At 41.5% G+C, this 27,948-nt stretch overlaps 1 protein-coding gene across 2 annotated transcripts; it reads left to right on the forward strand.

Moving 5' to 3' along the window:
• Nucleotides 1-201: 201 nt before the first annotated feature.
• On the forward strand, nucleotides 202-27,910 carry Galphas (G protein alpha s subunit). Of its 2 annotated transcripts, XM_003708399.3 has the most exons (10): nucleotides 202-2,382; nucleotides 4,221-4,293; nucleotides 7,495-7,549; nucleotides 8,577-8,696; nucleotides 12,922-13,019; nucleotides 17,720-17,774; nucleotides 17,888-17,961; nucleotides 18,630-18,809; nucleotides 19,398-19,602; nucleotides 19,903-27,910. In XM_003708399.3, the coding sequence occupies exons 1-10, from the start codon at nucleotides 2,244-2,246 to the stop codon at nucleotides 20,047-20,049; spliced, it is 1,146 nt and encodes a 381-aa protein (XP_003708447.1). In that variant the 5' UTR covers nucleotides 202-2,243; the 3' UTR covers nucleotides 20,050-27,910. The 2 variants fall into 2 exon arrangements, with proteins under 2 accessions (XP_003708447.1, XP_076389561.1); XM_076533446.1 differs by lacking the exon at nucleotides 19,903-27,910 and having other exon boundaries at nucleotides 19,441-19,596.
• Nucleotides 27,911-27,948: the final 38 nt, after the last annotated feature.

Here is a 27,948-nt window from a genome sequence, read left to right on the forward strand (position 1 = left end):
TGACAAAAGATATTAATAAACCAAATAAATACATTGAAAGCATACAAAATTAATTGGAGTTATATTACTACTCTATTTAAGCGAACGTAACATGCTCTTAGTTTACAATTCATTATCCTAGTATTAAAATTTACAATTTTTTATGAGTATGAACGCTTGGTTGTGCCGAATGGATACTCGTTAAAGAGAAACCTGTTTTCTGTTTTTATTTTGTCCTAATAAAGCACAAATACTTTGGTTGTGTGTTTTGATATGTATATAGGCATAAACATGTATAGATTGATTGCAGCGCAACCTACTATCCGTACAAAACTAAATGCCTATATGTAACAAAATATATAAGTATATGTACTGAAGTTGCATGAACGAGTACGACGCATGAGCACATCGTGCAAGATACAGTTTAGTTCTGTCAGATATCGTAGATAGCGCTACAGTCAACGTACCAATACCGAACACGACAGATTGTTGTCTCCAGAGCGATTTAATAAAAAATCAGAGACGGAAAACCGAACACGCGATCGTTGTCGTGCGTGATCGCGGATTTTTTCACGACAAAAGAGCGACGAGAGAATCAAGTCGCGGTGAGGGCACCCAGAAATCAGGATACGAGCCTGAACCATCTTAAGCGCGGTGGGCCGCCGCGCTGGTGGGCCTAGCAGACGACATGTTGGCTGCAGGGAGCACCTCGTCTCGGATGTTTTGGCCGCGAATTTCCTCGGGGATTATTGAGTGAGGATAGTGATCGAACGCCGTAATAGCGAGGTGACGAGAGAGCAAAATTACTCTCGAGGGTGTGCGCGAGAGAGGGCACGCGGTTGGGTTCCCCGAGTGGTGGTTGTGCCGTGGTCGACGACGAGGAGTTTGCGGAGAGGGGTAAAGACTAGCGAGGCGGCGTGGAGGGGGAACCCGGACGAGCCCTCGAAAAATTGAGGAGTCAAGGAACGAAAATCGGGAAAGAAAAAAAAGGAAAATACGAACGGCCGTGTACGCGAGTGAAGCTTTGAAAAGAAGCAGATCGTCGAAACGAAACAGGGAGAAAAGTCTGAAAGAGCTGGTTGGTCGCGTACGTTATCTTCCTTATCTACGGGAGCCGTCGATTCGTGACTTTCTTCGATTTACTCGAATAACGAGGTAGCAGCGCACCGGAGCCGATCTATTTTAACTTCTCGTTGTTCCGTAGGAAGGGTAGGGGACCGGGAGGCGAGGCGAGGTCGAGCTGTCGCGTACACGCGTCGAGTCCCTTCCTCCTGAAACGATTTCGCGTGTGTCTCGTGTTCGCGGGCCATCACAGGAGGCGCATCGGACAGTGCACGTCAACCTATTATCCCAGTCCCGGTCTCGCTCCCACTCTCGAATGCTCGTCGTGCCTCGTGCGTACTCCCTCTATCGAAACCTGCCGCGAGGCACTCGCGGCCGGTTTTGCCAGTGTTAAACGGAAGATTCGGAAGTGGTTCGCGAGTCATTCGCATCGTCGGTGTTTTCCTGTCCCGTCGCGTCGCGTAAACCACCGTTCAACCGTGCTCGAGCTCGCCCACTTTCTTCCTGACGGATCAATTTGTTATCGGGCCAGGTGTCACGACCCGTGAACGTCGGTTCGGCACCGATTGCCCTCGACACGTCCACGCAAGCCACGTTCTTCATCGTATTTCGGTATTTTCTTTCAGCGTTGGAGCCATCCATCGCGTTGGACCACCAGCAGCACCGTCGATGTGTAGCTATGGTTTCGCGGGCAGTGCGAGATAGTGAAAAAGAAGCCGTGAAGTGAACGTGTGTGTGTACATAATCGGGGATCAACATACGCGTAGTTGGTGCACGAAACGAGGAGATTGAAAGGAGTACAAAGGGAGGAAAAGAAAGAAGATAGGAGAGAGGAAGGTCTTAAGGAGAGGCCGATCGGTGTAACCGATAGTGGGTGGAAAAGAGAGAGTTTGATAGAAGGACGAAGCTTTTGGTAGCGAGCGCGGTGCGACGGTGACGGATAAGTATCAAGTGACAGACACGAAGGAACGAACCCGTAAAGGGAGTGAATCTCCTTGTATCGCGGCAGAGGGTGTACTTATCGAACGTCGCGTTCACGCGAGATAAACAACACGCGCCGCCGCCGGTAGTGCTCGTAGCGCGAGCCGTTCGCTCGGGAGTAGTGGTGATATTTTTCTCTAAACCGAGAACAACAGAGAACAACAGAAGTGGAAGGGAAGAGCGAAGAGGGTGAGCCGCGCGTGTCTCTCTCGTGGTGTGTCATGGGGTGTTTCGGCAGCCAGAGCAGCAAGGCCAGCCAGGATGACAGCAAGAACCAGAAGAGGCGCTCGGATGCCATCACCAGGCAATTGCAAAAGGATAAGCAAGTTTACCGAGCTACTCACAGGCTCTTATTACTCGGTAAGTGTTTTCGACGAACCTTTCCCGTTTATCACCGCTAATCTCCATGTATCGCGATACGAATGTCGTTCGATAAGTAGCCGAATTCGGGGCTATGGAGGCGGGCTTTTTCAACAATTCACTACTTATCGAGCAAACATTGACAGCGTGTGCTGTACTCCCAACTCTATTGTTTATTTCCTCGGCATGATAGAACATTAAACTATAATATTAAAATAGTCAGTTACTGGTTGTAGTTTCATTTTACACGACTATTTGTTCTCGATAGAAAATTTAGTCGATCGGAACCGAAAATGTGTCAAATTGTTGAATATATCGTATATATTCTATGACCAAAAATGTAAAAAATAAATGTAACACCGTATGTATTCCGTTCGTTACCTTGCTGGGGGGCAGAGTAGGGAATGCACATGTGTGTGAATAATGCGTGTGAGCGAGGGACGTTCCTATCGGCTACTTAGGGCGCGTTTATACTAAACGAGTATAGAACGTAGAGCAAGTTCGTGCTGGTTTAATGTAAATGACCATTGGACAAAGTAATCGGTTACTACACGAAACAACCGAATGCGAGCGAATGTTCGTGGAGCTTAAATCGAGCATCCAAACACTCGGTGTATCGAATTGGATCAAGTCGAATCGAATCACGCTGAATCGAGTTTATCGAATTAAATCGCGTCAAATCGAATCTCTTTAAGTTAAATCTCGACAAATCGATGAACATGGATTTGAAGCACATGGAATTCGGAGGCGTTAAATTGAATAACATGGAATAGAAACTCGTTGAATCGGAACATGTGGAATTGATAAGTGTCGAATCGCGTGGAATTGAAACGCGCCGAATTGAGTCACACGAAACTGAAAAGCGAAGAACTAAATCACACGAAATTGAGTCGAGTGGAATTGGAACGTGTCGAGTCGATTCGACTAGTAAGCGTTCCGTTGGTTTTGTTCGAAATTTTGTCAAACATGTAAAAGAACGAACGTTTGCTCGCTCGGTCCAGACGCGTTCTTATATGACGGCCACTTATCGAACGACTTCTGTACTTACCTATACTAGCTATAATCCCCTTTCGTTTCACGGTATGCTCCGTTAAATTTGTGCACATGTGCTGTCTCTGTAAACGTATACACGTGTCAGGGACGGTGAAAATATTTCCAGCCAGAGTGTACCAGTTGAATCGACTTCGATCTCCAATTTTGGACAAAAAGCGTCCGGCCAGAGGACAGGTTGAACATTATCGTGATGTTCAGCAGCGCGTAATTCAATTTTATCGATTATCGTATGAGCCGGCACCCACGAATATCCAGCGGGCTTCTCGTGTTGTACCCTTTTTCGTGCGCTCTCTTCGTCTCCTTCTTTTCCTTCTCCCGAGCAGCTTTTTTCGCACAGGCAGCGGCCAACGTGGGTGCGCGCGTGCGCACTCGCACACACGGCACACGGGTTCAAAAGCACGCACTCACGCACGCACGCACACTGTCCACTCATCACGATGCTTAACCCAACACCTAGCCATTACCTTCCTATTCTTCGTTTATGTAGGTCGTCGTTCTAATTCGACGCGAATGTGTGCTGCGTTGCGTATAGTCGGCTTCGTAACTGTAGGTTACGAAGCAACAGCTGTTACTCTGTATTGTCTCCCCATCCTGTGCAATTACGATTCTTAAAAAAAAACCAATGTTATAATATCTCGTTCGCGCATTTGGTGACTGACTTATTCTTCGACCAAGGAGAATTATGTAAAAAGGAAAACAGTTGGAAAATTTATTTTTCTTATGATTCGTTAGTTCTTTTTTTATCGAAAAAGTATATGTATGTACGTAATATTTTTACGTTACAGGAGCAGGAGAATCCGGGAAAAGCACGATCGTCAAACAGATGAGGATATTGCACGTGAATGGTTTCAGCGAAGCGTAAGTTTCATTATTCTAATACAGTACAGTTTTAAGCTGGCTCCAATATTTGATATTGTTCACGCAACGCGACAAATACCAGCTGTATATACGTAACCTTCAGTCCCTTTTTTGTTCCCATTAATACGTGCTCGTGAATGATTCAGTCGGTATAACCAATTCGGTCCATCTTGCGATTGTAACATCAACACGCGGTCAAAACGAATTCGCTACAATTTTTCCTGCTTTTTTCGTCGTTTATCGATTTTCCATTTCCCACCAGAATTCACTCTGGCGACGTTTCGTTTGCATTCGACGTCCTTGTCTTCGCTTTCATTAGATACCTTTTCCTTTCCTTTTATCTTACTAACCGAGCTATTTTCCACGTCCAACTCTGTTTATTGGAAGTTGGCGAATCAAAAACATAACCACGAAACGATACACGGATTGGTAGGCCTGAGAGAGATACACGGATTGTTATCGTAAAAAAGAATGCCACGGTACATGTATACGTGGAAAATCAGGAGCAACTAGATTGGATGAAAACGACGTGCAAACAGACGGCACGGCTCGGTTCGCGCCTCTGTCGTAAATTCTGTCTGCCTCCGGTGCTGATAACGGGGACCTGCGAAGCACGCCTTACTATACTTACATTTCACGAAGATTTCTTTTCTTCATTCCGATTCTTTCTTCCATCGACATTAACGTATTAATTCTAAATACAAATACATAGCATAAACGTTTTGTTCCTCAAACTTTTATGGACCGAGTCGCATTCTGGAAAATTACAATGTTCCGCGGATCTTCGTACGTAAAAGCATCATTATCCAAGTCTGTCAGTTTTAGAAAATTCGCAACATAAAAGTATACGAATAGATGCGCGATATTAGTAATTATCGAGGCGATAGTCCCTTTGGCACCGTCTCTGACAACAGACGCACGGAACTTTTCTCGCAGCGAGCGGCGGGAAATCATTCGTTCGTTTGAATTTCACAAACTACTTTTTGTTGGTCGCGCGATTCTGAGAAGCGTTACGTGTTTGATGCAGATCCCTTGGCCGTTTATTATGGAAACATACCGTAGAACATCAGTATTTTTAGTTCTTTCCTTTTTCCGATTCTCCCTCTCTCCATCTTTTTAGATTTTGCAAGCTAACCACGTATCGTTCAATTTCACCTTCGATTGCCTCCCGTCCTCCTTTTTCCGCGACGCAGCGGGCGGGTAAAATATAAACCGGCCAATTCCGAAAATAACTTCGTTGTCGCATCTTCCTCGCGATCTATTCGTAATTTACTCGTAAACGCATCGCGCGGACTGTACGATCGTGGATCTTAAATTGACTCGCGTCTCGGACAATTGGCCGAATCATATTTTTAGGATACGTTCAAGGAAATACCGTTATCGCGTATCTCGGAGACGAAACCTTTAAAATACGTCCTAGCGATAGCATCGTTCTGTTGGACGCTCATGCGATTATTTTTAGCATTCTTGTATTTGAATATCGCGTGAGGTGGAACTTTCCCTGAAAATACCTTCGAAGAGAACTTGTGGGGTCTGTGTTGATCCGTGGTCACGAACACCAAATTCGACGACAATCGTCGCTGTTACCGAAGAAAAAGGGAAAACGTGTTTTAAAAAGGGAAGGGAGCTTTCGATAGAAGATGTACATATACCGTGTGACAGTTGTCCTTTCGTCTTTAAGAAAAACATGACCAGAATAATGGAGTAACGAAGACTGTAATCGTTCTCCATCGTTAACACTCGAGTACGATGTAGGCTTTCTTTAGAACACATACGCAAACTTGAAACTTTTTTATATTCAAATTTGCAAGTTATGTATATCCATATTCTCAGAAACCTATAAAATTAAACTAGTGGTAGATCTCGTTCCCGTAGTTGCCATATTTTCCCTACGGAAGCCAAATATACTCTTGATTGTACGTAGGCACGTCGCGGTTTGATAGTAGCTGCTCCAAGCGACGACAGGAGCCTGGCACAGGTGTCACACGATACTAGGGCCACACACGAACATGATTCGTTCTTTTCGTTTGACTTAACCTTTGGAAACCCGTGACTCGGTGTATTTAAATCAGATATCTGTTATGGATCGTCTATGTTCGTTGCGGGGAAAGTCCTATATTAGATTCTTGTTAGATTTTTCTTAGATAGTTTGGAATCTGTTTGCATATTTCTTGGATTCTTGTAGATTTTTTCTATTAACACATTGTGTCGTTATATGGAGTAATGTCTCTTTCCGTACCATCCTTTCATTAGTTTCCCGCTTTTACGACCATTTTAGTTTATCGCTCGGGGCTGATATCGGTAGAGACACCGATTATAAATTAAAGCGTTACACGGTGAAGAATCAAGGACGACGTAATCCTTTCGATATTCAGAGACGAAAACAAGAACGAAAGCGGTGGAAGTATGGAATCTATTGTCTCTGTTTAGTAACACTGATTGCTTTATTTTTAATTATCGACGATGAACTTGAATAGATCACAGTCTTCGGTTCGTTTTATTCGCGACAATGTCGAGGAAGAATGACACTCGAACGTAATAAAGATTGCTTTCCAAAACATGAACGAGCATTGATCATTCGTGTTTGAACGACACGATCAAGGTTCTTTCGAAACTCGGTCACTGATCATGATTATGATCAACAAATAATTCACAAGCAATTTTATAAAGTATGACTGTGTATCGTTCGGTGACATTTTCGTGAATAAAATCGCTTTAGTACGGATACAGTAACTATTCTAGGTAGGAACTAGAATGGTATCCTAAAAATGTGAACTGGTCCTCTCGCCAGGAATTATAGGAATAAGTGGTATTCGTTACTTCTGGAAGAAAGCCAGTTTTGATCGTTCATGAACGTCGCGTTATGAAAGACGAGTACAGAGAACTTCGAGCATACAGATTTCACCGTAGATTTTAGTTACAATTGTTCTAGCAGTTTCGTAAACAACGAAATACAAAGATGTAGGAATCCATCAAAAAATCGAAACTGAACAATCGAGAAATTGATCATAACTATTCCTGGATCCCTAATGACCCCGATCCTATATTTCCTACTTTTCACCGAATCAAGGTGGTATCCTGCGACCCTAACGCGATCGAATCTTCGATTTGAACGCTTTATCGAGCGTTCACTTAACGAATGTTTGGTCGGTGCAATTGAACGACAAAGTACATCGTTTGTTTCTTACGTTTTCTGTGCAGGGAAAAGCGGCAAAAAATCGAGGACATTAAGAAGAATATCAGAGACGCGATACTGGTAAGAATTTCTTTCAGATATTTATTCACGCGATTCATTTATACGTTCGCGATGTTTCTTCTTCGAGTTCGTGAATCGCGATCCCTCCTCGCCCCGTCGTTTTTTTTAGCGTACGTTTTCTGCTTATTTTCATTTCTCCTTGCACTTTTACAATCAACGAGAGTCATTGTTCGTGTTAAAGTTCCGTATACAATCTATGGTGTTTGTTCACGATATATTATTGTTTGAAACTCGTTTCTGTATCTTCCAATTGTAATGTAGGTTTTCAAATTCTTGAGAATCAATGTAAAAGATAAGAAAAGCAAGTAGAGCCCGTGATGCAGGAAGATATCGAGATTCTGCTGCATCATCGACGTTACGGAATAGTAGAAAAACAGTTTAGCGACTTGAAAAACGATCAAATCTTTCTCGATTTCTCCATTCATCGTTTCCGTGTTGATGCGTACAAATTTGTAACCCATTTGAACCGGTTCTCGTCATTAACGTTACGTGATACGCCCGTAAATTCGCGACACGAATATTGCCAGATACACAGGGTATTGTCATCAATTTGTCGTTCGAGGCCGTGTTTGGATACGCGTGTCGTACGTAACCTTGCAATCGCTTCCGTATGTCGGGTGAACGTAATAGACAAGTTTCCCCGCGGTATTTAAGGATTACGAATGACGCTATCTACCTATGAAACAAATTTACACAATAATGACGCTAGCATCTTTCAAACGTTTCGCTCGAAAATTTTCATGATAATCCATTAACATTGAAACATTACGTCATGGAAATTTGCAACCACCTGCACCGTCCAAATGATCCATACTTTGATCGATCGATCATGGAGGACTGCGCTAGAAGTAAACCAATAAATCCACCTAATTTGTCGAAGAAACAGATATTCGATAAAAATACGAAGATCTTAAATTCGTACAGAACTACTCGCTTGATTGTTTCAGTCGATAATATTTATATAACTAAGTCTAGTTTCGTGAGTGGAGAAGGGAAGATGCTTTAACGCGTGTAATCTTTTTTTCAGACGATCACCAGCGCGATGAGCACGTTAACGCCACCCGTTGCTTTGGAGGATCCAGCGAATCAGAGCAACGTCGATTATGTCCTGAATGTTTCGTCCTCGCCGGACTTCGATTATCCCCCGGTGAGTCAGTCGTGTTACGTTTGTTTTGCGTATTATTTCGTCTTCTCGAACGTAATACCGTGAAAAACACGTTCGTTACGTCTCGCGTTCTATCCTGGATGAAAGCACTCGCAAATGGGAAACTTTATGGGCGCAACGTGAATGCGATTTATCGTATTTGCATGAAAGCCGGTTACAGCGTGAGCGTAATTTTAAAGCAGCCTGCAGAACGAACATCGTCTTTTCTAGCCTGTCGAATACAATTTATTATTTTTTCTATATCAACAAGAAGTACTGGCCGATGTGTTTGCTTCTTAGGGTTTGTACAGACACGTGTAACGCGATCAACAGGAGGAGCTTTAAAAGCTATATCTTAGGATTTCCGTGGACTTTTATTCGCTTATATTACGGATCGTGTTATGAATCCCAACTTTCTTTCGTTCCCCACTGTATGTTATATTCAAGATCGTGGTATAGTCACTCGATAATTTTTCGCTTTCAGGTCTCTAAATATGGTCTTTGATATTTCGATGTCGTAAAAAAATGTTGAAGTTCTAACACTACATATTGATCGTTCGAGGTCCCAATTTCCATAGGAGCTTCGAGTAATAGATTGGAACGGCGAGATACCGATCATTTGTTCGCATGAGAGCCACTGTACGGTATGATCAGTGTTTACAATGTTTACATAGCCATCGCACATGTTGGTTAGCTATATTGTGTCCCGGCTATGATGTGCTGCGCCATTCCTAGCCTCGTATACACATACGCGTGCACGCGTTTACTTTAATCGTATTGTTGCACAGAGAGAAACTTGTACAGTGGAAAACACGATCGTGTTTCTTTGCTGTTGATCCGCGAATGTTCCGCGACTCGAATCGTTCGAACGTGTCACGGTGAAAGTATTCGAGTCGCGAGAATCCGTAAATTTTCGGTGATTTTGCAGAATCATCTGGCCACGTTGGAAAAAACACGAGAAATCCGAGATCCGACTCGCGATTGCAATTTTATGGCCTGCGTTTCGGTCTGGATTTAATCATTGGCCGCGTTTAACCGAACTCGATGATTAATCATTTACCAATGACAGAGTTAAACTTTGAAAACGAATGAAATTTCGATTAAACGATTTCCCGAACGCGTTAACGTATGCAAAACCGACACTGCGTCTTGCGTTATTTATCTAACTGGCGACGCACCAGGTGCGGCTTATAAATAATAGGGTGTCATCCGAAACGTTGAGTTTATTGTGCAGTAAGTAACGTAACTGATAGTCAGACGAGCGAGCACGTTTTTGCAAAGTAATTTTAATCGCAAAACGGTGTACATTCGTAACTATCGATCGAGAAAGTGAATTGCAATCGAGTCAAGTATCGGTATAAATAACAAATGAATAATTTATCGAGTTTCCATGACTAATTATTACGTATGATCAAACGTTAGAATACATTAACGATCTATCGCGAAGTCGATGTAACTTGCATGATCAGGAACTTGACGAATTTGAGAAAGTGCAACGACAAATCAACAGATCTTTAAAGAATAAATTATCTTACCGATTTCCATCGCACGTTTCCAAAGAGGTGTGGCTGAACTGTTGCCCTGAATACAGAATCGCTGGAACGGGTTAAATAACGTTTATGGAGTGCACGCGTGTGTCGTAATACAGAGGACTCCCGCTATATTGCCATCGGGCGACGACGCTGACACTCGGCGATCTAACCCGTAGTGATATAACGCGTAGCGACACAGCGGGTAGCTATTTGCCGAACAAAGCGTCACGATCGAGGAACGAAGGAAACATTGTCATTTTCTTTGACTAGTAATTGACTGGATGACAAAAAGTTGTGTTAGCACGCTAGAATCATGAATCTTTCCTGTGCCAAAAAGATGAACCGAGGTTTCGAGAGACGCGAACGTTCGAAAGTAACGAAACGAAACGACGCGGCGCGTCTCGAAATAAAGTCGTCGCGACAAAATAATCCGCGTGTTTTGCGTCATTCACTGCCAGTTGGCGAGTACGTGCGTACGTAGATACGCGGCTGTGTACAGTACCTTTGCGTCTGGCTTTTGTGTACATGAAATCTATTGTAGCCTGTTGTTTGCTACACGTGATCCTGTACCATGACCATCGAGAACGATGCACCCAAATTAATCGAATTAAATCGCTTGTCCTAACAGTTTGGCTCGGGAACTGCCGCGCGTTGTCGGTAGTCGTTCGCGTTTACGGACTTTAAGAACAGAATGTCCGTCGACGGTTTTGATATATTAACGCTTTGGCTGCGTTAATCGAGGTGTAGCTTTCGATAGGAAGGAAGAAAATATCTATTGCATTCGGTCATTTGCATCGATCAATAACGTTTATACGCCGCTATTTTCTACGTATCGACTATTCGAATAGGTAATTAGGAAAAGCAGGGAACGGTACGTGGGTAACGCGAAAGTTTTGAGAATCACGCGTTGACAGTTTTAGTAAGACAGAAGCGAAAAGTTTTACGAGTTTAATTAAAGGCTGTCGAGAAGTTTGAGATGAATTTCTGTTTGATAATAACGATGGTTGTGACTGGTATTATTTGTATCTGCGCCCAGGCAGTGGTCGTTTTGCCAAGATACACGCTAGTAGAAGGAGCTACGTATGTATTTAGCGGCAGCTCTCAACAGGAAGTCGCCACGCCAGTACCGCGTCTACCTCTTTTTTCCATTTCGTTCTGTTTCACGACGTTCGACGGCCCATGACCGATTTGTCACTGTCTTTCGGCTCTTTACGTATCTTGAGAGCCTCGTTGCGGACCGTGGGCCGTGGACACGAAAGATTATTTCGAGCGAACCTCACGCTTAATTTGACCGTGTGGTACATACTTGGATGCCACGACGTGTTCATATTTTACGAGGTAAAATAAAATAAACTCTGAAATGGTCGTTGGTAGATCTCTGTAAACATCGAACGATTATTATTTATGGCTTTTGCGGTTACTCTTTTACGATTTACTTCGGTCTATCGTGTAAATTGTCTTATGGACGATGATAGAAGATGAAAAGTGACGATTCTGTCGATGCGAAAATAACTATTTATTTGCTTGAACCGTAGCGACACAACACGTGTGGGGACGCAATGCACGAAGGTAGCACGTGTGGCGATCGTAAATTTGGAATTTTTAGAAATAGCGGATTTATTTCGGGGTAAATGTTTATCGATAATATCAGAATAGTCGCCGTTATTAAGACAAGTAGAATAGTCGAGAATAATTTGCGAGCCGAAGGCTCATTTTCGAACTAGAAGTGATGAAAAATAGATATTCGAGTCGAAGACAGCTTTGTCTAAATTTCGGGTGATTGGCCCTATAGATGTACACGTGACTGCCTAAACGGACACAAAACGTGGCTATACACAAAGAAATACTATGGATTAGCAAGAGGAGTTACGTTTGTTTTTGTCAGTTGACAGGAGGGGCCAATTGCACGTGACTTATTTTAGAATTAGAATTTTCCTCATGAATGCAAATCTCTCCCGTTGTCACGTGATCAGTTGTTCGATTATTCTGAAATTGAACGGTTTTATCACTGAAAGTGATATTAATAAAGCAATAATAGTTATATATTTCCAATATCGATAAGTTTGCTAAGTTTAGGTTAGAGCTATACGAATATTCAAAGATATAACAGATAGGTAATCGAAAAAGGTTCGCAGTTAGCGCCATGACCGACGTTCAAATTCCGCAAGTTGGTTCAGTTTGCTCGAGATCGAAAGCGCTTGGGAACTGTCCCATCGCAAAACAGAAATCTCTCACCTCGAGGAAGTTTCGAAGGGGTTTCTCAATGGGGCGCGCTTTAACTTTACCAACGACGATGTAGTTAATTTTCGCAGCAAGTAACTTGCCAATGTCCATCGTCTCCTTACTCTGAAAATCAGATTCCGCTAACTCCGTTGTCCTATGGTTACCGTGAGTTCTCTTGTTCACGAGTCCCTTGATAACCTCGACGGGAAGATAAATGCAACGAACAGTTTTCTAATAAGAGATTTTAGAAAATGTCTTCTCGTTCGACGAAACTATGACGTAGGATACCTCAACGATTGATAGGGTTTCAAGCCAAATTTTGTTTCGTCACTACCGCGCAGCTTTTTAGATAATTAATGAGACAGATCGACGGTAGCCGCCAAACGGTGAACTTATTTGTAAATCAGCCACAAATATAACGGGACGCGATCATTTATTTTCGAAGGTTAATTTCTCATATTCGTGTTTTACAGGAATTCTACGAAATCGTCGAAACGTTATGGAAGGATCGGGGTGTTCAACAGAGCTTCGAGAGGAGTAACGAGTACCAGCTGATCGACTGCGCCAAATAGTAAGTGCCATTTTTGTTACCCTGCCGCAACGGGAGGCTGACCGAGTGTCCATCGACACCGATAATAGAGCGGCAACTTGGAAAATTATTATAACGTCAGTTCACGCAGCCGGCGCGGCCGAGCGTCTTAATATAAAGTAGTGGAACAGCCGTTGACGCGTGTCGTTGATAAAAATAAGAGGGTAAAGTTATTACCCACCTTAGTCGCGTTTGATGCTGTTCTGCACTGCACTGTGTGTTCGAGGCGCGAAGCATGGCTATTCTAATCTGCCCTTCCTTCGATTCCCCTCCTATCGCCATCACGATCACGATAAGAACACGCGAACGATAACGTTTTATGCCCAAGACGACGATGGAACAGCGAGTAGCTGCATTTAGCTACGTTCGTTGTCCGTTCGAAAATCACCTACCTTTTAAGAGTTCGCTCTTAAAAATAATCACGAGCATTACGTTCAACACTGTCGCGACTCTGTACTCTTCAACGGTGATACTTAACAAGATTCGTGTTTCGTTACACGTCTCGGGCTTGTAAATAAAACATCCGACTAAATTTCATAAGCGTTCTCATGACGGCGATACATATGGTGTATCCGTATATATTCGTGGGCCTATGACACCGATTTAATGCCAATGAAGACAATGCCTTAACGAGGTAATCGCTTTAATAGCGGTCACTCGTTTATCCGGGGGTTCTCAATCAATTGGCCCAACCTCGAACTTTTTCGCTCTGTGTTTCGCTGACACGCGAACCTTTGACATTCGTATCGATGTAAATAGCTTTATTTCGATGTATTGTTAATTTTTACTATGTTAATGTCAACGACCGTGTACGTGAAGCACGTACGAATAGCCTGCGGCTCTTGGTTCAATGATATTTTTAATAAAAACATTCGAAAAAACAATGTTTAAACTTTCCTTCGTATCAAATATAACCTTTTTCTAGATAACCTGATTATACAGCTTCTCCCTATGACACAAAGGATTCGAATAAACGTATTCGCACAGTCGTGTTTGCATAGTAACCTTGAATGTTTATTTTATCTCGTTGAAATTTTTTGCCAAACATCTTTCGGTTTTATTAAAAGCGAGTCGGAAATATATTTTATAGACTGATAGAGTTTATCGCGTGAACGGTTTCGCATTGACGCGGTAATTTTGTATCGAAACTGAATACGCAGGAGCTCGAAAATCGTGCACGAGTTTGTCGAACGTTATTTTCGCATGGGGCCCCCTTTCAACGTGAAACTCCGGAACATCGTTCGACCCGATAAATTTATATAAATGAGCGAAAAACTGGCCGTCCCGGTCCAGCAGGTCACTTTAAACGTATCCCTTTGAAAATTACATAGGCGAGGCACAGGTTGTTGCACTAGATCGTGGCCAAACGGGCGTGAATCTCGAGTGTAAACGCGAAACTTGGCCGTTCGAAGCTAACAAACCAGAACCTTGTCACTTCGTTCATCGTTTATCAATTCGTCGAACGCATTAATTAAACAGAATTCGTAAAATGACGATAATCCTCGTTTAACGCGTCGTTTTCTTCCAACGAATTCTACACGGTTCGAATAAATCGATGAAACGTAAAGACTTCTATGCGTTCGTTATGTTATGTACAAATGTCAAAGACTTTAAAATATTGATTTCTCGCATGATATATTTTTAGGCTTGCATCGAAAGTTATTAATGAGGGTAAAAAGAATGTTCGTTTTTATCGAAACGCGCGACGATGCCACGGAAAAAGATTGTTATCGACCTAAGCATTCATGAACTGTGTGTGACAGCATCAGTGATCCCATCACATAGACCGGCCGTTTATATATAGCGACACGTGTTTCCTTTTTTAAGGTGTGCCGTAGGTATTCCATCGTGTAATTGGCACGTTACTCGATTCTCCCCCTCGTACAACGCTTCTCTTTCCCTCTCCCTTTTTTATTTCGAAATCATCGAATTCGAATCAGAATTAATCGATCCGCGTTCCTTTTACTTTTATCGCTAGCTCTGATCGCCCACTCTCCAAAGGATTTATTTACGATTAAACCATACGCGTGTAGTTAATGGACAGCGGAGATTATAATAATCTTAGATCTGCAGTCGGTTCGCGCGAATGCCTTCGTTGTATCTCGAACAGCGTTCCCTAAAAATACTGTGCACTATTTATATCGAAACGCTTTTTCGCTGTTCAAGAGGACCAGAAAAAGCGAAGGAAAAAAAAGTACTTGAAAATTCAGGCGAACATTGGCGAGGTGCAGTCACCGACTCTCGAATATTTTTAACCGCGATAACTATCACCGTGATCTTGATGCTGTCGCGAAATGAGAAATAGTTTGGCACCGATCGAAGAACTGCTCATTGTGAACGTATAATTAAAATGGCGATGTAGGGAAAGAAGGCCACGCCACTCCGCCTTCGGAAACTTGGAAATTTACAAATTTAGAACCTCACATCGAATGTTAGGATTTGGAAATTTCAGAAATTAACCAAATGTAGCCTACGTAGACCCGAGCGTGGCTATTATTCTTCTAGGCGTTCGAACAGAAGCTGTCGATGTACCTGTCGAATCGATGCTGTCACGGTACACGACACCTGTGTCGTTCCCCATTAGAAGAGAAGCGTCATCGGGTATCGCGTATCGTTCGAAATAACGTTGTTACAGTTGACCTCAAGGTCGGCAGCGTTACATGCCGCGATAACGAGAAAATCGTTCTGCTGTAGCCAGTGGGTCACGACCTCCTTCCTCTTTCAATTCTCCGGAGGTCGATAACCTCATTTCTGTGCGAGCGCGCCAATTTCATGACCTACCTTTCCCGCGAGCCTACACCACCCGTATACGCGTATCCCTCGCGTCTTCCTATCGAACTACTTTACCGAAAACCAATTTCCTCCGATTTGTGGTCTGTCAAATTTACTCGAGGAGCCAATTTCAGGTTACTCACGCTTGTCCTCCTGTTGCGGCTACCGAATCAACCTTAACCCTTTCAGTGTAGTTCTCTAGACGTAAACGCTTGTTAGAGAATACCGAAAGCGAGTATCTCCGTATTTCATCGTCAGGTTTACTCGTAATTTGCGTTATCGCGAACGAGAAATACTTTAAAGCACAAAGAAAAGTGTGGTGAAATTTGGGTGCCTTCGACTTCTACACCAACGATGAATTTTTTTTTCCAGATCCTCCATTTACATTAACGTACATTCGATGGTTCCTCTGTTCCTAGAAATGGTACTCTCAGTGGTTCATACCTTTTCATGGATCCTACACTGTATCAAGGAATCCACAATTGCTCCTACCTTTCCACAGATCTTACGCTACACTAACGTACGCTCGATGGCTCCATCTTCCCATGGATCCTATGCTGTAGTAAGGTATACCTACACTGATTCCTATCATTCACGAATCCTACACTGCGTCGAGCATTAATGGCTTGTACCTTCTCCTATACTACACTAAGGTATCTACAACGGCTCCCAGCTTTTCACGGATCTTACAGTACAATAAGAGCGCTTTTACGCGACGATGCACGTACGATGGATACATTAACATGGTGACAAATTTGTAATAATTATTGAGAACATACTAGGATCAGTATCTAAGTACTTTCTTGTCAGACACGTATATGGCCGTGTAGAAGCGCTCTAACACGTTGGTTGCCATGGTGGTTATCGGTAATTGGTGCTACGGATTCGACTGAATTATTTAAAGAAAAAAATAAAACATTAAATTAAAAGATGAAATTGAAAAATGAATCATCCATGTTGTTAATAATTTGTATTATAGCGTGTCTGACCACACACGTCACTTTTCACTGCGGCAGTCGACGTGTTAGGCTACCCACAATGGCTCTTGCTATTCCATGGATCGTAGTGTTGATCGGTAAATATGTATACTATCACCGTCGAACGACTGAGGACGGTTGCACGGTGGTGTCAAAGAGAAGACCCCACCCCTTGTAAACTCGCACACCTGTACACCGGTATCGTACATCGTTACGCTACCGTACAGAGGTATTTGTGCACGTTATCCGTATTAAACATTTATTTGATCGAAAATACGAGCGGCATGTAACGTTTACGAAAAGGAGAAAGATTTGCTCGAGAATACTTTTGAACGGTAGCGTATGCGTGCAGCTAGGTAAGTCTGTGCTTGCACGTACGATTGATGGCGAGCAGCGGTGGCAGTGACCCATGACCCGGATTGGAAACTGGGTGCCAGAGAGGCATACCCGGCGAGGCCGAGAGGGCGAGAGTTGGGGTTAGGATAGGACACCACCGAGGATCGATTTTCCCTCTTCGTGCGCTCTATCCACCCTAGACACCAGAGCCAGGGGGGGTCTTTCGAGAGAAAAGGGGGTGGAAAGAGGGACGATGGCAGGTTTAGAAGCAAAGGGACAAGGGAGAGAGAGAGAGAGATTTCTCCCCTTCCGTTGCCCTCAACGTTCTACCCTTTTCTCAGCAGCCACTTCCGCTCTTCATCGTGTACCTTATCGCACCACTTTCGATAGCATACTTCCGTTTTGAGATATCCTGTAACCTTCTTTCGACGGTGAAGATACGACGATCCGGGAATCTACAGGGTGTTTCAAAAGGGGTAGTTTAGTCCGTGCAAAGATGATTATGAAAATTTTCAAGTTGTTTTCGCGATGTAAAACGTTATTTAGGATAATGGAAGTACGGCATGTAATAATTATTGCTTTCGTTGCTTGTTTCAGTTTTCTAGATAAAGTAGCCATTGTTAAGCAACCGGATTACACCCCCACAGAACAGGTAATCGTTTATCTCAACTTTTGTGACCGAAATTACAATTTTTCGGAAGCTTGCATCGTTTTTATAATCAATATCCCTTGTTTTATTCATTTATTTATTGGAATTTGTTACAGGACATTCTCAGGTGTCGAGTGCTCACGTCCGGTATCTTCGAGACGCGGTTTCAAGTCGACAAAGTAAACTTTCAGTAAGTCCCGTCATCATCCGATAGCTTCTCGCTTTTGCTCCAGTGTCGCGTAACTATATATAGACGAACGTATTACAGTAACATCGGCCGACGGTAAATATAACGCGAAGCAGCGACTCGCATCTCTCATCCAGGCCTCTCTCTGCTGTATATTACACCTATATAGACCTGTGCACCGTGTACGTGCAGCGAAATCCGTTAACCGAGTTAACGCCTCCGCAACTTTTTATAATATATTTCCACCCTTTTTTCGCGTTACGCTACGTCGGGGTCGGTTGGGATCCCGTGTCGTTTCCGTATTTTTAGTCCTAACAGTTACTTAATGATTTTCTTCGAAAAAAGAAAATAAAATTACATCGTTCCTAACATAACTTATCGAGTTGGTCAAACACTTTTCTCGTTCTTCTAACGTTAATCATTTTTTTTTAACGTAAATGGTGAATCGGTATCGATCAATGCCTTCGTACGATCATCATTGCACTTGCTCTTCGAGCGATAGACGGATCGAGTGGCTGCCGAAGAGCAAAAGAAAGCGTTAATGTCATCTGCCGATAAAGACGAGAAAACCTGTTAGCCAATCAAATATTTATCGTGTCACGTAACAACGCATGAAATCCCGTTGTTCGACACCTCGTCCATATTATAAATACGAACAATGATTTTTGTAGCATGTTCGACGTCGGTGGTCAACGAGACGAGAGGAGAAAATGGATACAATGTTTTAACGATGTGACGGCGATTATATTTGTAACAGCGTGTAGTAGTTACAACATGGTGCTCAGGGAGGATCCAACGAAACTGAGACTCCGAGAGAGTCTGGATCTGTTCAAGAGCATCTGGAACAATCGGTACGGATCACCGTCTTGTGATGTGTCCATGCGAATACTACGAGGATCGATTAAACATAAACGAGACTGTTTACAAGTTAATCTTCAAGTTATTCTCCTACGTAGTGTCCATTAACTCTCGCGTTATCCATATGCGGGTGACGTATGAATTCCCACAATAGTCCGTCACCCGTTTCATGAGAAACGACCTCATCCAATTATAAATAACCTTATCAAGCATATGCAACTATGTATAACGCATAGACGTATGTTTGTGGATTTAATAGAAACAAAATAACCTTTCAATATTTAACAATAGGAAACGTGATTAGCTGGCGAGAAATTTGGCGAATTTAGCACCGTAATGAAACTATTAATCACGTTTAAATGGCATACAACATCTCCTACGCTCTCCAGTAGAGGGAATCCTGTAGTAGATCCAGAACATCCGTTTCTCCCACTCTACGCAACTGCCCTTACTATTTCTTAATCGCTGATCGTAATTGATATTAAATATCGAAAAGTCTCATTTACAGTTGATCCATCCTCATAGTAATCGCTCATGAATCGACAGAGAAGTCGGTATACATTACCGTTGTTTCCTTTTAGGTGGCTCCGCACAATTTCCGTAATCTTATTTTTAAACAAACAGGATCTATTGGCGGAAAAGATAAAAGCAGGCAAGCACAAATTAGAGGACTATTTTCCAGATTTCGAGCGGTACAAGACACCGGTCGAGCAAGGGGTAGTTGCGGATCCCTCGGAACCGCCTGACGTTATAAGGGCCAAGTACTTCATTAGAGACGAATTCCTTGTAAGTGAATCGTCGTTCTTTCTTTTTCTATTTCGTTTCGTGTTACGATCGTACGGTGGAATCTCGCTATATGGCGTTGGATCAGACGGTACGGCTCGCTGACGATGCCACGATATCACGCGTGGCGGCACAATGCGTAGCGACTGATAGATTTATCCTTAACCGATAGGCATCCTTGTTCGCGCGCTACGAAGACGAGAGAGTCTAATTAACGTGCGCGATATAAAAGGAAGTCATATAGCGAGACTACACTATGCTTATAACGACACCCATATTTCTTTTTTTCTTCTTATTTTGCAGCGTATAAGCACAGCGAGCGGCGACGGCAAGCACTATTGTTATCCGCACTTCACATGCGCCGTCGACACAGAGAACATCAAGAGAGTGTTTAACGATTGTCGGGACATCATTCAACGGATGCACTTGCGTCAGTACGAGCTGTTGTGACTTTGTTCCTGCCGACGTGTCGTCCTGTTCTCGTCTATTCGTATGAAGATCACTATGGTATCGCCGCGGCTCGAGCTAACGCGAGTCATCAAGCTTGTTGTCGTATGGTGGCCGTTCGAAATTTTTTATCGCGATGTACGACGATTTTGAGTTGCGTCGGAACTCTTCTTCGCGTGTCTGAGATTGTTGAGCATTCGGAGAAAGAACAAGAACATAACGCGTCGAAGGATCCTCCGTACGAGATACACCGTTTTGTGAATCGAACGACCGCGATGTCGATCGTTCTTCTTCGATGAAGATTCCAAGGAGAAACGTTGATACGCAGCGGTTGAGGGTTACCTAAAAGTCTCGTTCCGCGACAGAGGATATATTTTTTCTCGTTTCTTTTCTCCAGTTTTTTTTGCACAGAATAGCTTATTATTATCGTCATTGGTGTACAAGCAAAACAACAATTCCCCTCTTAGCGTTTAACGATTCTACACACCAAAACGTGCGTCTCGACGAAAGATATTTCAAATCTCTCGGGCATTTCTCGATCACTCGACTCCTTTTGTTTTTGTATTAGGTTTCGACGTACAGTGTGCTGAACGTGGGAATACAGCATTCGTTGCTAATGGAAACACGTGCAATTTCAAACCAATTACCTCGTTAATTTTTATTCTAATTACGCATCAATTCGTTGATAAGCAGAGCGTATGAACGTTCGTTGTCCGACGTCGATGTGTTCACCAAGTGGATATCCACGGCGATCGTGCGGAAACGGCTCTTTAGTTTCGTCCGGCACACTCGTCGCGTTCATTGTGTATCGTTCAGATTTAGTAATAAGAAACGTTTCCTAAGACTTAGGTAATTGTCTCCGATAAAAAAGTCCTTATCGTCGATAACGTTTTCTTTTACTCGTTTCTCGAATCTCTATCTTTTTTCCCTCACCCCACCCTCTCACCCCCCCTTTATCGAACGATCTTCTTGCATTAAAAAAAAAACAATGAATTAATTTTTTCCAACCTTCCGAATCAATCTCCACTTTAAATCGCATTGGCCCGATCCGTAGGAGTCTTTCAGCCGCATCTTTTTACAAGAAGAGTATTTTGTGAGATTTTACAGTATTTCGACGAGCGTTTTAATTGTATAACTATGTATCAAATATGTACAGGGTGACCGTCCAAGGATTCATGTTTTTTATGTACGTTTCCTATCGAATATCGATATTCCTCCACCCGATATCGTTTCTACTGATTTCCATTGAGACTACTTTTAATTCTCGTGTACTTAGGGCACGTGTTCTCGTCGTAGCTAGTGTCTCTACGTGTTGAATCCTAATAACAACAATCCGCAAGGAAGGATGTTGACGCCATGTTTGGAATCAAAGCAAAAAGAGTTCATTTTACACTTACACTCTATTTGACTAGCGGTTAGGCCCCGACATTTACAATCGAACTGTCGTCGATGTAACGTTACAACCATAACAGAGGTTATAATATGTTGCTTATTCGTTCGACTATCATTACACAAAGTCCTGGATCACGTTTTCGAGTAGAACACGCTTCATGGTCCTGAACGTTTATACGAATTACTTGTACGAAGTGTTGAAAAAGTGATAATCATTAATTACAGAAGTGATTCTCTACCTCGAGTGATAAAATTGTCAACTAAGTCAATCGATTTATTTTTTATTAGGATTTCACAAATGAAATGTAAGATCTTTACATCTAGTTCCAAATTGTGTGCAATTATAGATGAACGTAATAATGCAGTAAACTTATATTATGCACTTTTCCGAAATAAAGAAACCATAATTTATTAGCGTGTAATGAAAATTAATAAGAAACTTCGAATGCTAACTTCTTCGGAGGAGAATCACCTCTGTAAACCTCGACGTTACTTTCTCAATGACATTAAGATCTGAATTATTCGATAATCGGTTGTCATCGGTACTCCTTTAGGATAAATATCCTGAACCAACATGCGATGTTGCGAATTTCTTATCTCACGTATCTTTACTATTTGGACACCCTGTATATGATAAGTATCCTATTAATTTTTCTCGAATCTTAACTGTATATCTTTGTTCACGTTTTCTTTTAATTTCATACTGGATCCAGCGGGCGAGATGTTTCTTATGCGCGTGTACAAATTGTTTCGAACATATGGTACATGAATTAGAATTCTCATTATATATTCGCAAACAAATTAATACGCGAGATTAAAGAAAAGGAAAACACAACTGTAACGACAGTCACTGGTGCAGGCATACCTCTCTCGTATTCGCTGGATCGAGTGCCAGTTACCGATCAGTGTAACGTCTACTTTTAATTAATAGATAACGAGAGTTTAACATGAAATTAAACCGAGTAAAATAAGGAAATACGAATTAAGCCACGTTCCGAGAAGGTTTTATGTAACATGACGTAAATATATTGGGGCATCCGGTCTTACTATCCTTATTATCGTCTTGTTCCCAACTCGAGCACGTTCGCTTTTTTTTCTTTTTATAATGAAAACTATTTATTTATTACGCAATATGTACAGAAAAGTGTACGTCTAAAACGTCATCTATTTTATTCTTTTTATATGTTTTTTCAAAGATCTGTATCAAGGTGCCATACGATAGAACTCTATCTATTTAAATGTTCGAACTGCAATGATCATAGTTGAAGAAGTTTGACTATTTATTTTTAAAGCGTTCGTCTAACTAGAATGATCATAGTCGGCAATAAGTTCACTCAGCCCCTTGCCCTATAATATAAGGTCACGCTTGTAACAACTTGCAGTGTAAATATGGCAAATCTCGATCATATTTGTGTTAAAGTTAAATTCTAACTATAGTTGAAATTACAATTTATCTTAATTCTTAACTACTATGGTAAGTATGCGTCTCGATAGTCTTACGACTTGCCTATTACATACGTTGACAGTATTTATTTACATGATTCCCGTCAGAATGTTCTGCTAAGCGTTTCTTCGGTTGTTCAGTGTTCCCATTTCACCGTAGCAGTTAAGGATTAACATTATAGCGAATAGATCTAACATGATGTCATTGCTAAGAAGATGATGAGGCAAGGGGTTACATTATCCAAGTATTCGATAAAATATTGTTCGGATAAATAGAGTTCTACTTGTACCTCTTTCATAGTCATCTTTAAAAGTTATATACAGTTAGCATGGGTCATTTTGTATTTCACTTCTTTCAATGATGTTCCCAGTCTGATCGTAATTAAACAGATGTGACTATTGAAACGATGAGGATAGAAATTCCGGACATTGCATAACGATTACTCCGTAAATGCTAACGAGCCCACATCTCCCCTTCTCCTGTTCCTTCTCCACGATCGTAAATGTACTCTCGTATAACCGATATCAATGTATGGGCCCGTTATGAGCATACCACACACACACACACATACACCCACACACACTTATACACACGCACGCATATACACGTTACACGTATATACATATACACACACATACACATATATATGTATGTATACCTGTCGTACTAATATACATAACTGACAAGCCATAGTTTGTAAAACGGTATTTATAAACTTTACGAAGTGTTATTTTTACTGTGAAACCGATGACAGAGATTGAGAGAGTGCAATGGATGCGAGAGAAAGCGAGTCTGTTCTCTGCGAGTATATTGTTACCTATGTCGATCAACAAAACTTCCGTGAAACTTTGAATGTTCACTACCCCTAGCACAAAAAAAAAACGCGAATCATCGTTATCGTGTGTATTTGCAAGCCGTATGAATGTAAGTGGTATTGTTACGAGTATTCTTATACTACTACTACTATTACTACTACTACTACCACTACCATCATTTTTCTTTCTTGGTTTCGTTTCGTCTATTCAGACAGAGAAACGCGATCGTTCTGGTCTCGAATGGCGTTGGATGTAACAGAAAAGTGAAGGATCTAGCCGAGAGTGCATTGACGCAACCAGATAGGAACTTATGCTACGGGATACTTCGTATTGGAAATTGCAAAATTTCCCAATTTTCTAATTTTCAAAGTTTTAAATATCAGAATTCCAAAATTATTAAATCTACAGTTCTGGCTCACTCCGAACAAAAGTCCTAATTTCTAACAAATGTGTGCGATGTTGTGGTGGAAACGACCGAAGTTGTAAGCGATGAATCGTAATCGGTAGTAATATTCTTTTGCTAAAAATTCATTGTTTACCAAGAAAACAATGGTATAGCAACGCTTTTCAATGTGTACGCAACATCGTCCTTCTCGAATCAGCACATCAGTTATCGGTGTACGAAAGGCTTCCTCGAGGAAAATGTATACGCAGGGGAATAAGATCTATTGGCACATTTACCTGAGAAAATTTTATTCCTTGTCGAATACGAGTGTCTAATGTAAAGTAAACGTAGTCTGTGGTAACTGTCAAGTATTGTAGGTTCTTCTTCCCCTACGTCGTCATTTTTATTAGCGAAGACTACCGTGCTTGGCACAGTACAGCTTCGTACAATGATGCCTTTCATTGGTAGACGGAAACGTGTGGTTTGACTGGTTTCATCCGTCACTAGTTTGGCTCACTCGGCAAAATGTAGGCACTTAGAGCCTAATTTACAGTGATAGAGTATACTAGCATTGATAAGGAAAGTTCAGTTACTATCGTTGGGTAAAAAGTTGGTAGAGCGTTGATTACTAAAGCTGATCGTTGGTAGAGTAGAATGGGATAGTGCTATGGTAAAGTAATTCTACTACTAGCCATCTTCCATCATTCCAATATACTAATGCTGTTATACTTTTACTACCTACTCTACTAATGTAATCTAGGGTTAAAAATAGTCATTGTAGAATACAATGGAATAACGCCATGGTAAAATAATTCTGTCACTAGTATACTCGACTATTTGCTCTAAGAGTCAGACGAGTTGTGGGAGAGCTTCCTTTACAAATTTTCTACCGAAGCAACGCATCATTGTACGCGATTGTACTCGCAACTTAAGTCGTGAATTAGAGTTGTTGGTTCGGAAAGCTACTCGTAAAACGATTGCCTCTGTTTAACATGCAGTGCAATAACACGCGAAAAAAAGAAAGAAACAACTAAACAAACATTTGCTATTATTACCTGTGTTGAATGTAAAAGAAAATTCGTGAGTGTAATTATAATCGATTGTTGTGTGTGTGCGCGCGTATGCGATCGAAAGAAACAAATGGATAACCGAATTAAATAACCATTTTACGTGGCCACGATTATACCGATATACATATACATACATTATATACATATATAAATATATATATACATATTGTATACATACGCCGATCGCACAAGTTTTTTTCTTTTTATTGTACGTACAATGTGTACCAGGCATGTGAATATGTACATGTAAAAACTAAAGCGGTGCAAGTAATTATTATTTGTAAATACTACAATGGCAGATTTGTGTGAACATATGAGGCAAATGACGACGTATCGATAGATTATTGGAGTCGAATATTATATTTATTTGTAACCAGCAAGGGCCGATGGCTTCTCTTCGAAACAGAAGTTGTCGAGGAAAGGGACCTTTCATCGCATGTTCGAACTACTACGTTAAATTACACAGGCACTTCTAGTGATACTAATGCTAGTAAAAAACTTTATTTACTCGAGAAAATAATTGGACAGGTGACTGATGGAGCACAACAGCCTAGTTTATACCGATAAAGTATACTAATGCTACTACACTCATCTAACAAACGGTATCTAATGGTAGAACTACTTTATTATAATAGTATGCTGCTCTACCAAAGACTTGGTTTAGATCTACTCTACATAAGTAGAATATACTAGCGCTAATAGGAAAAGTCCGTTTACTAGAATACTAAAGCTAGTCATTGGTGGAATAACACCGTGGTAAAGTAACTTCGCCATTAATTTTCTCCCAATACTCTAAACGATCTAGCGCTAATATGCTCTATCAATATGAACTAGGCTCTAATTACTAAGCAGCACCAAACTATCATGAACCACGAGCGATCCAATATCTCGTAGACGAGCGATGGATGGTCCCATCCCCTTACACGTTCCTCTATCGAAGGAAACCATCGGTGCTCGTAGATATACATCTATTAATACGGATCGCGCGTACGCGGTAAGATCGAACAGTTTACGTCTTCGATCTCGTCGATCGCGAACGACGATACGTTTGCATTTAAAGATCCCTCGATAATCGTTTCGACCATTTAGCTACTGTGTGTAACGTACGAAACTTATTTTCATTTCATTCGAATTCGAGCGACTCGTTGGTAATTTACAAAAGAACGATCATCCTCGTTTCTTTGCGATTACGCTTGTACGACGCGAATGGAAGTAGTCGACTTGCACGTCGTCCACGAAGTACAAACTATTGCGTATCGTGAAAATTCTTTGTGGACCACGTTGCTGTGTATGGGAAGTAGAGAGAGAGTATTGCCTTAAGAAGCGAAAGTCAAAGTAGACCGGACGTGATCTGAATCGTCGTGACGAAATGTAAAACGCTGCTGATGATTATCAGTGATTAAGAGTTCTGATCAAGTAGGAAATACGATTCTTCTGTCGTTGAATTTCATAATCATTTCGCGATCGGAGCAGATCGCTTTCCGACGATTCGAGGTATCGGGAAGGAACGATATAGAAGAGTGGAAATGAAAATGTTATAATAAATGTGTACAACTACTAGCCAATGTATACATTTAAAGAAGATTTTAGTAAAAGTATCGAATAAATATAACATTATTTACTATTCCTAGTAAATGTATTCATTTACAAAACGATGTATACATCGACCAGTAAATGTACATACTTATTATGAAAAATAAATCTCGATTCGTTACGCGTTTCCGACGAAAAGCCACGAAACGTCTGCTATTAGATAAATAACGTTCGCGTTTATGTTAAGAATACAGAGTCATTTATTGTGATCGTCTTATCGTTACACTGTTATTCGATATAAAAAAGAATTGTCTTTACACGGTCAGATTTTATTGAAACGGACAATGTAGTTATATTATTATTACTGTCGTCATTATTATCGTCATCGTTGTCATCATCATCATCATCATCATCATCATCACCATCACTATTACCATTCTCATACTCATTGTCATTACTGTCGTTATTATGAACCTGTTAACCGAGTCATTTTTCAAGCAGAAAGGAGTCACTTCTCCTTCTCAAATGTGTAATAAGAAGCGAATAAAGTAGAATCGATTTATCTTCTACTCGATACACGTATTTTTCTTCGTAATTAATGTATCATGACGCAATCAAACGTAACAATTTGCGTATCTTGTTCGCTCGAATGACGAGTTAATACGTTCTCTGGGTCATTTCAATTAACCCTCGAATGGCACGGGGTTAATCACGACTCAGACGTATACAACGGTGCATTGACGAAAATTAGTCTCTGAAACCCGTTCAATCGATAATTCGAATCGAATAATATATTTTTAACGTATATACGACATTTCCTATTACGCTCGAGCATCCTCTTTGAAGACGATTAAGCACACTCTCCGTTACCGACGATTCGAAAGCATTTGTACAGATACGTTCGTGTGTCCACTGCGAGAAATCATTCTCCGAAAGCGTATACATGGTTTCAAAGTTTCACGCGAAACAGAGCGCGTTAACACGTCATCCTCGGTTGACAGGTTAAACGTTGTCATTATTATTGTGATCAGCGATTACTTCTGTAATCATTGTTAAAAGAGAAAAGCTATTTCCAGGGAGAAGAAATTCTGTGCAATTTAGATCGATGTAATTTATTTAAACGACTATTATTGAATCGATGAATCAGTGAACAGGATCAATTGATATCACGATTAACGTTCTAATAAATGTCGATGCGTTTTTCGTACGCATACGTAGACGCTCAGGTGCGTATTTTTTATTTCTTAGCGAATTAATTCCATG

This window comes from Megachile rotundata, chromosome 7 (genome assembly GCF_050947335.1).
Source record: "Megachile rotundata isolate GNS110a chromosome 7, iyMegRotu1, whole genome shotgun sequence".
In the NCBI taxonomy this organism is placed as follows: Eukaryota; Metazoa; Arthropoda; class Insecta; order Hymenoptera; family Megachilidae; genus Megachile; species Megachile rotundata.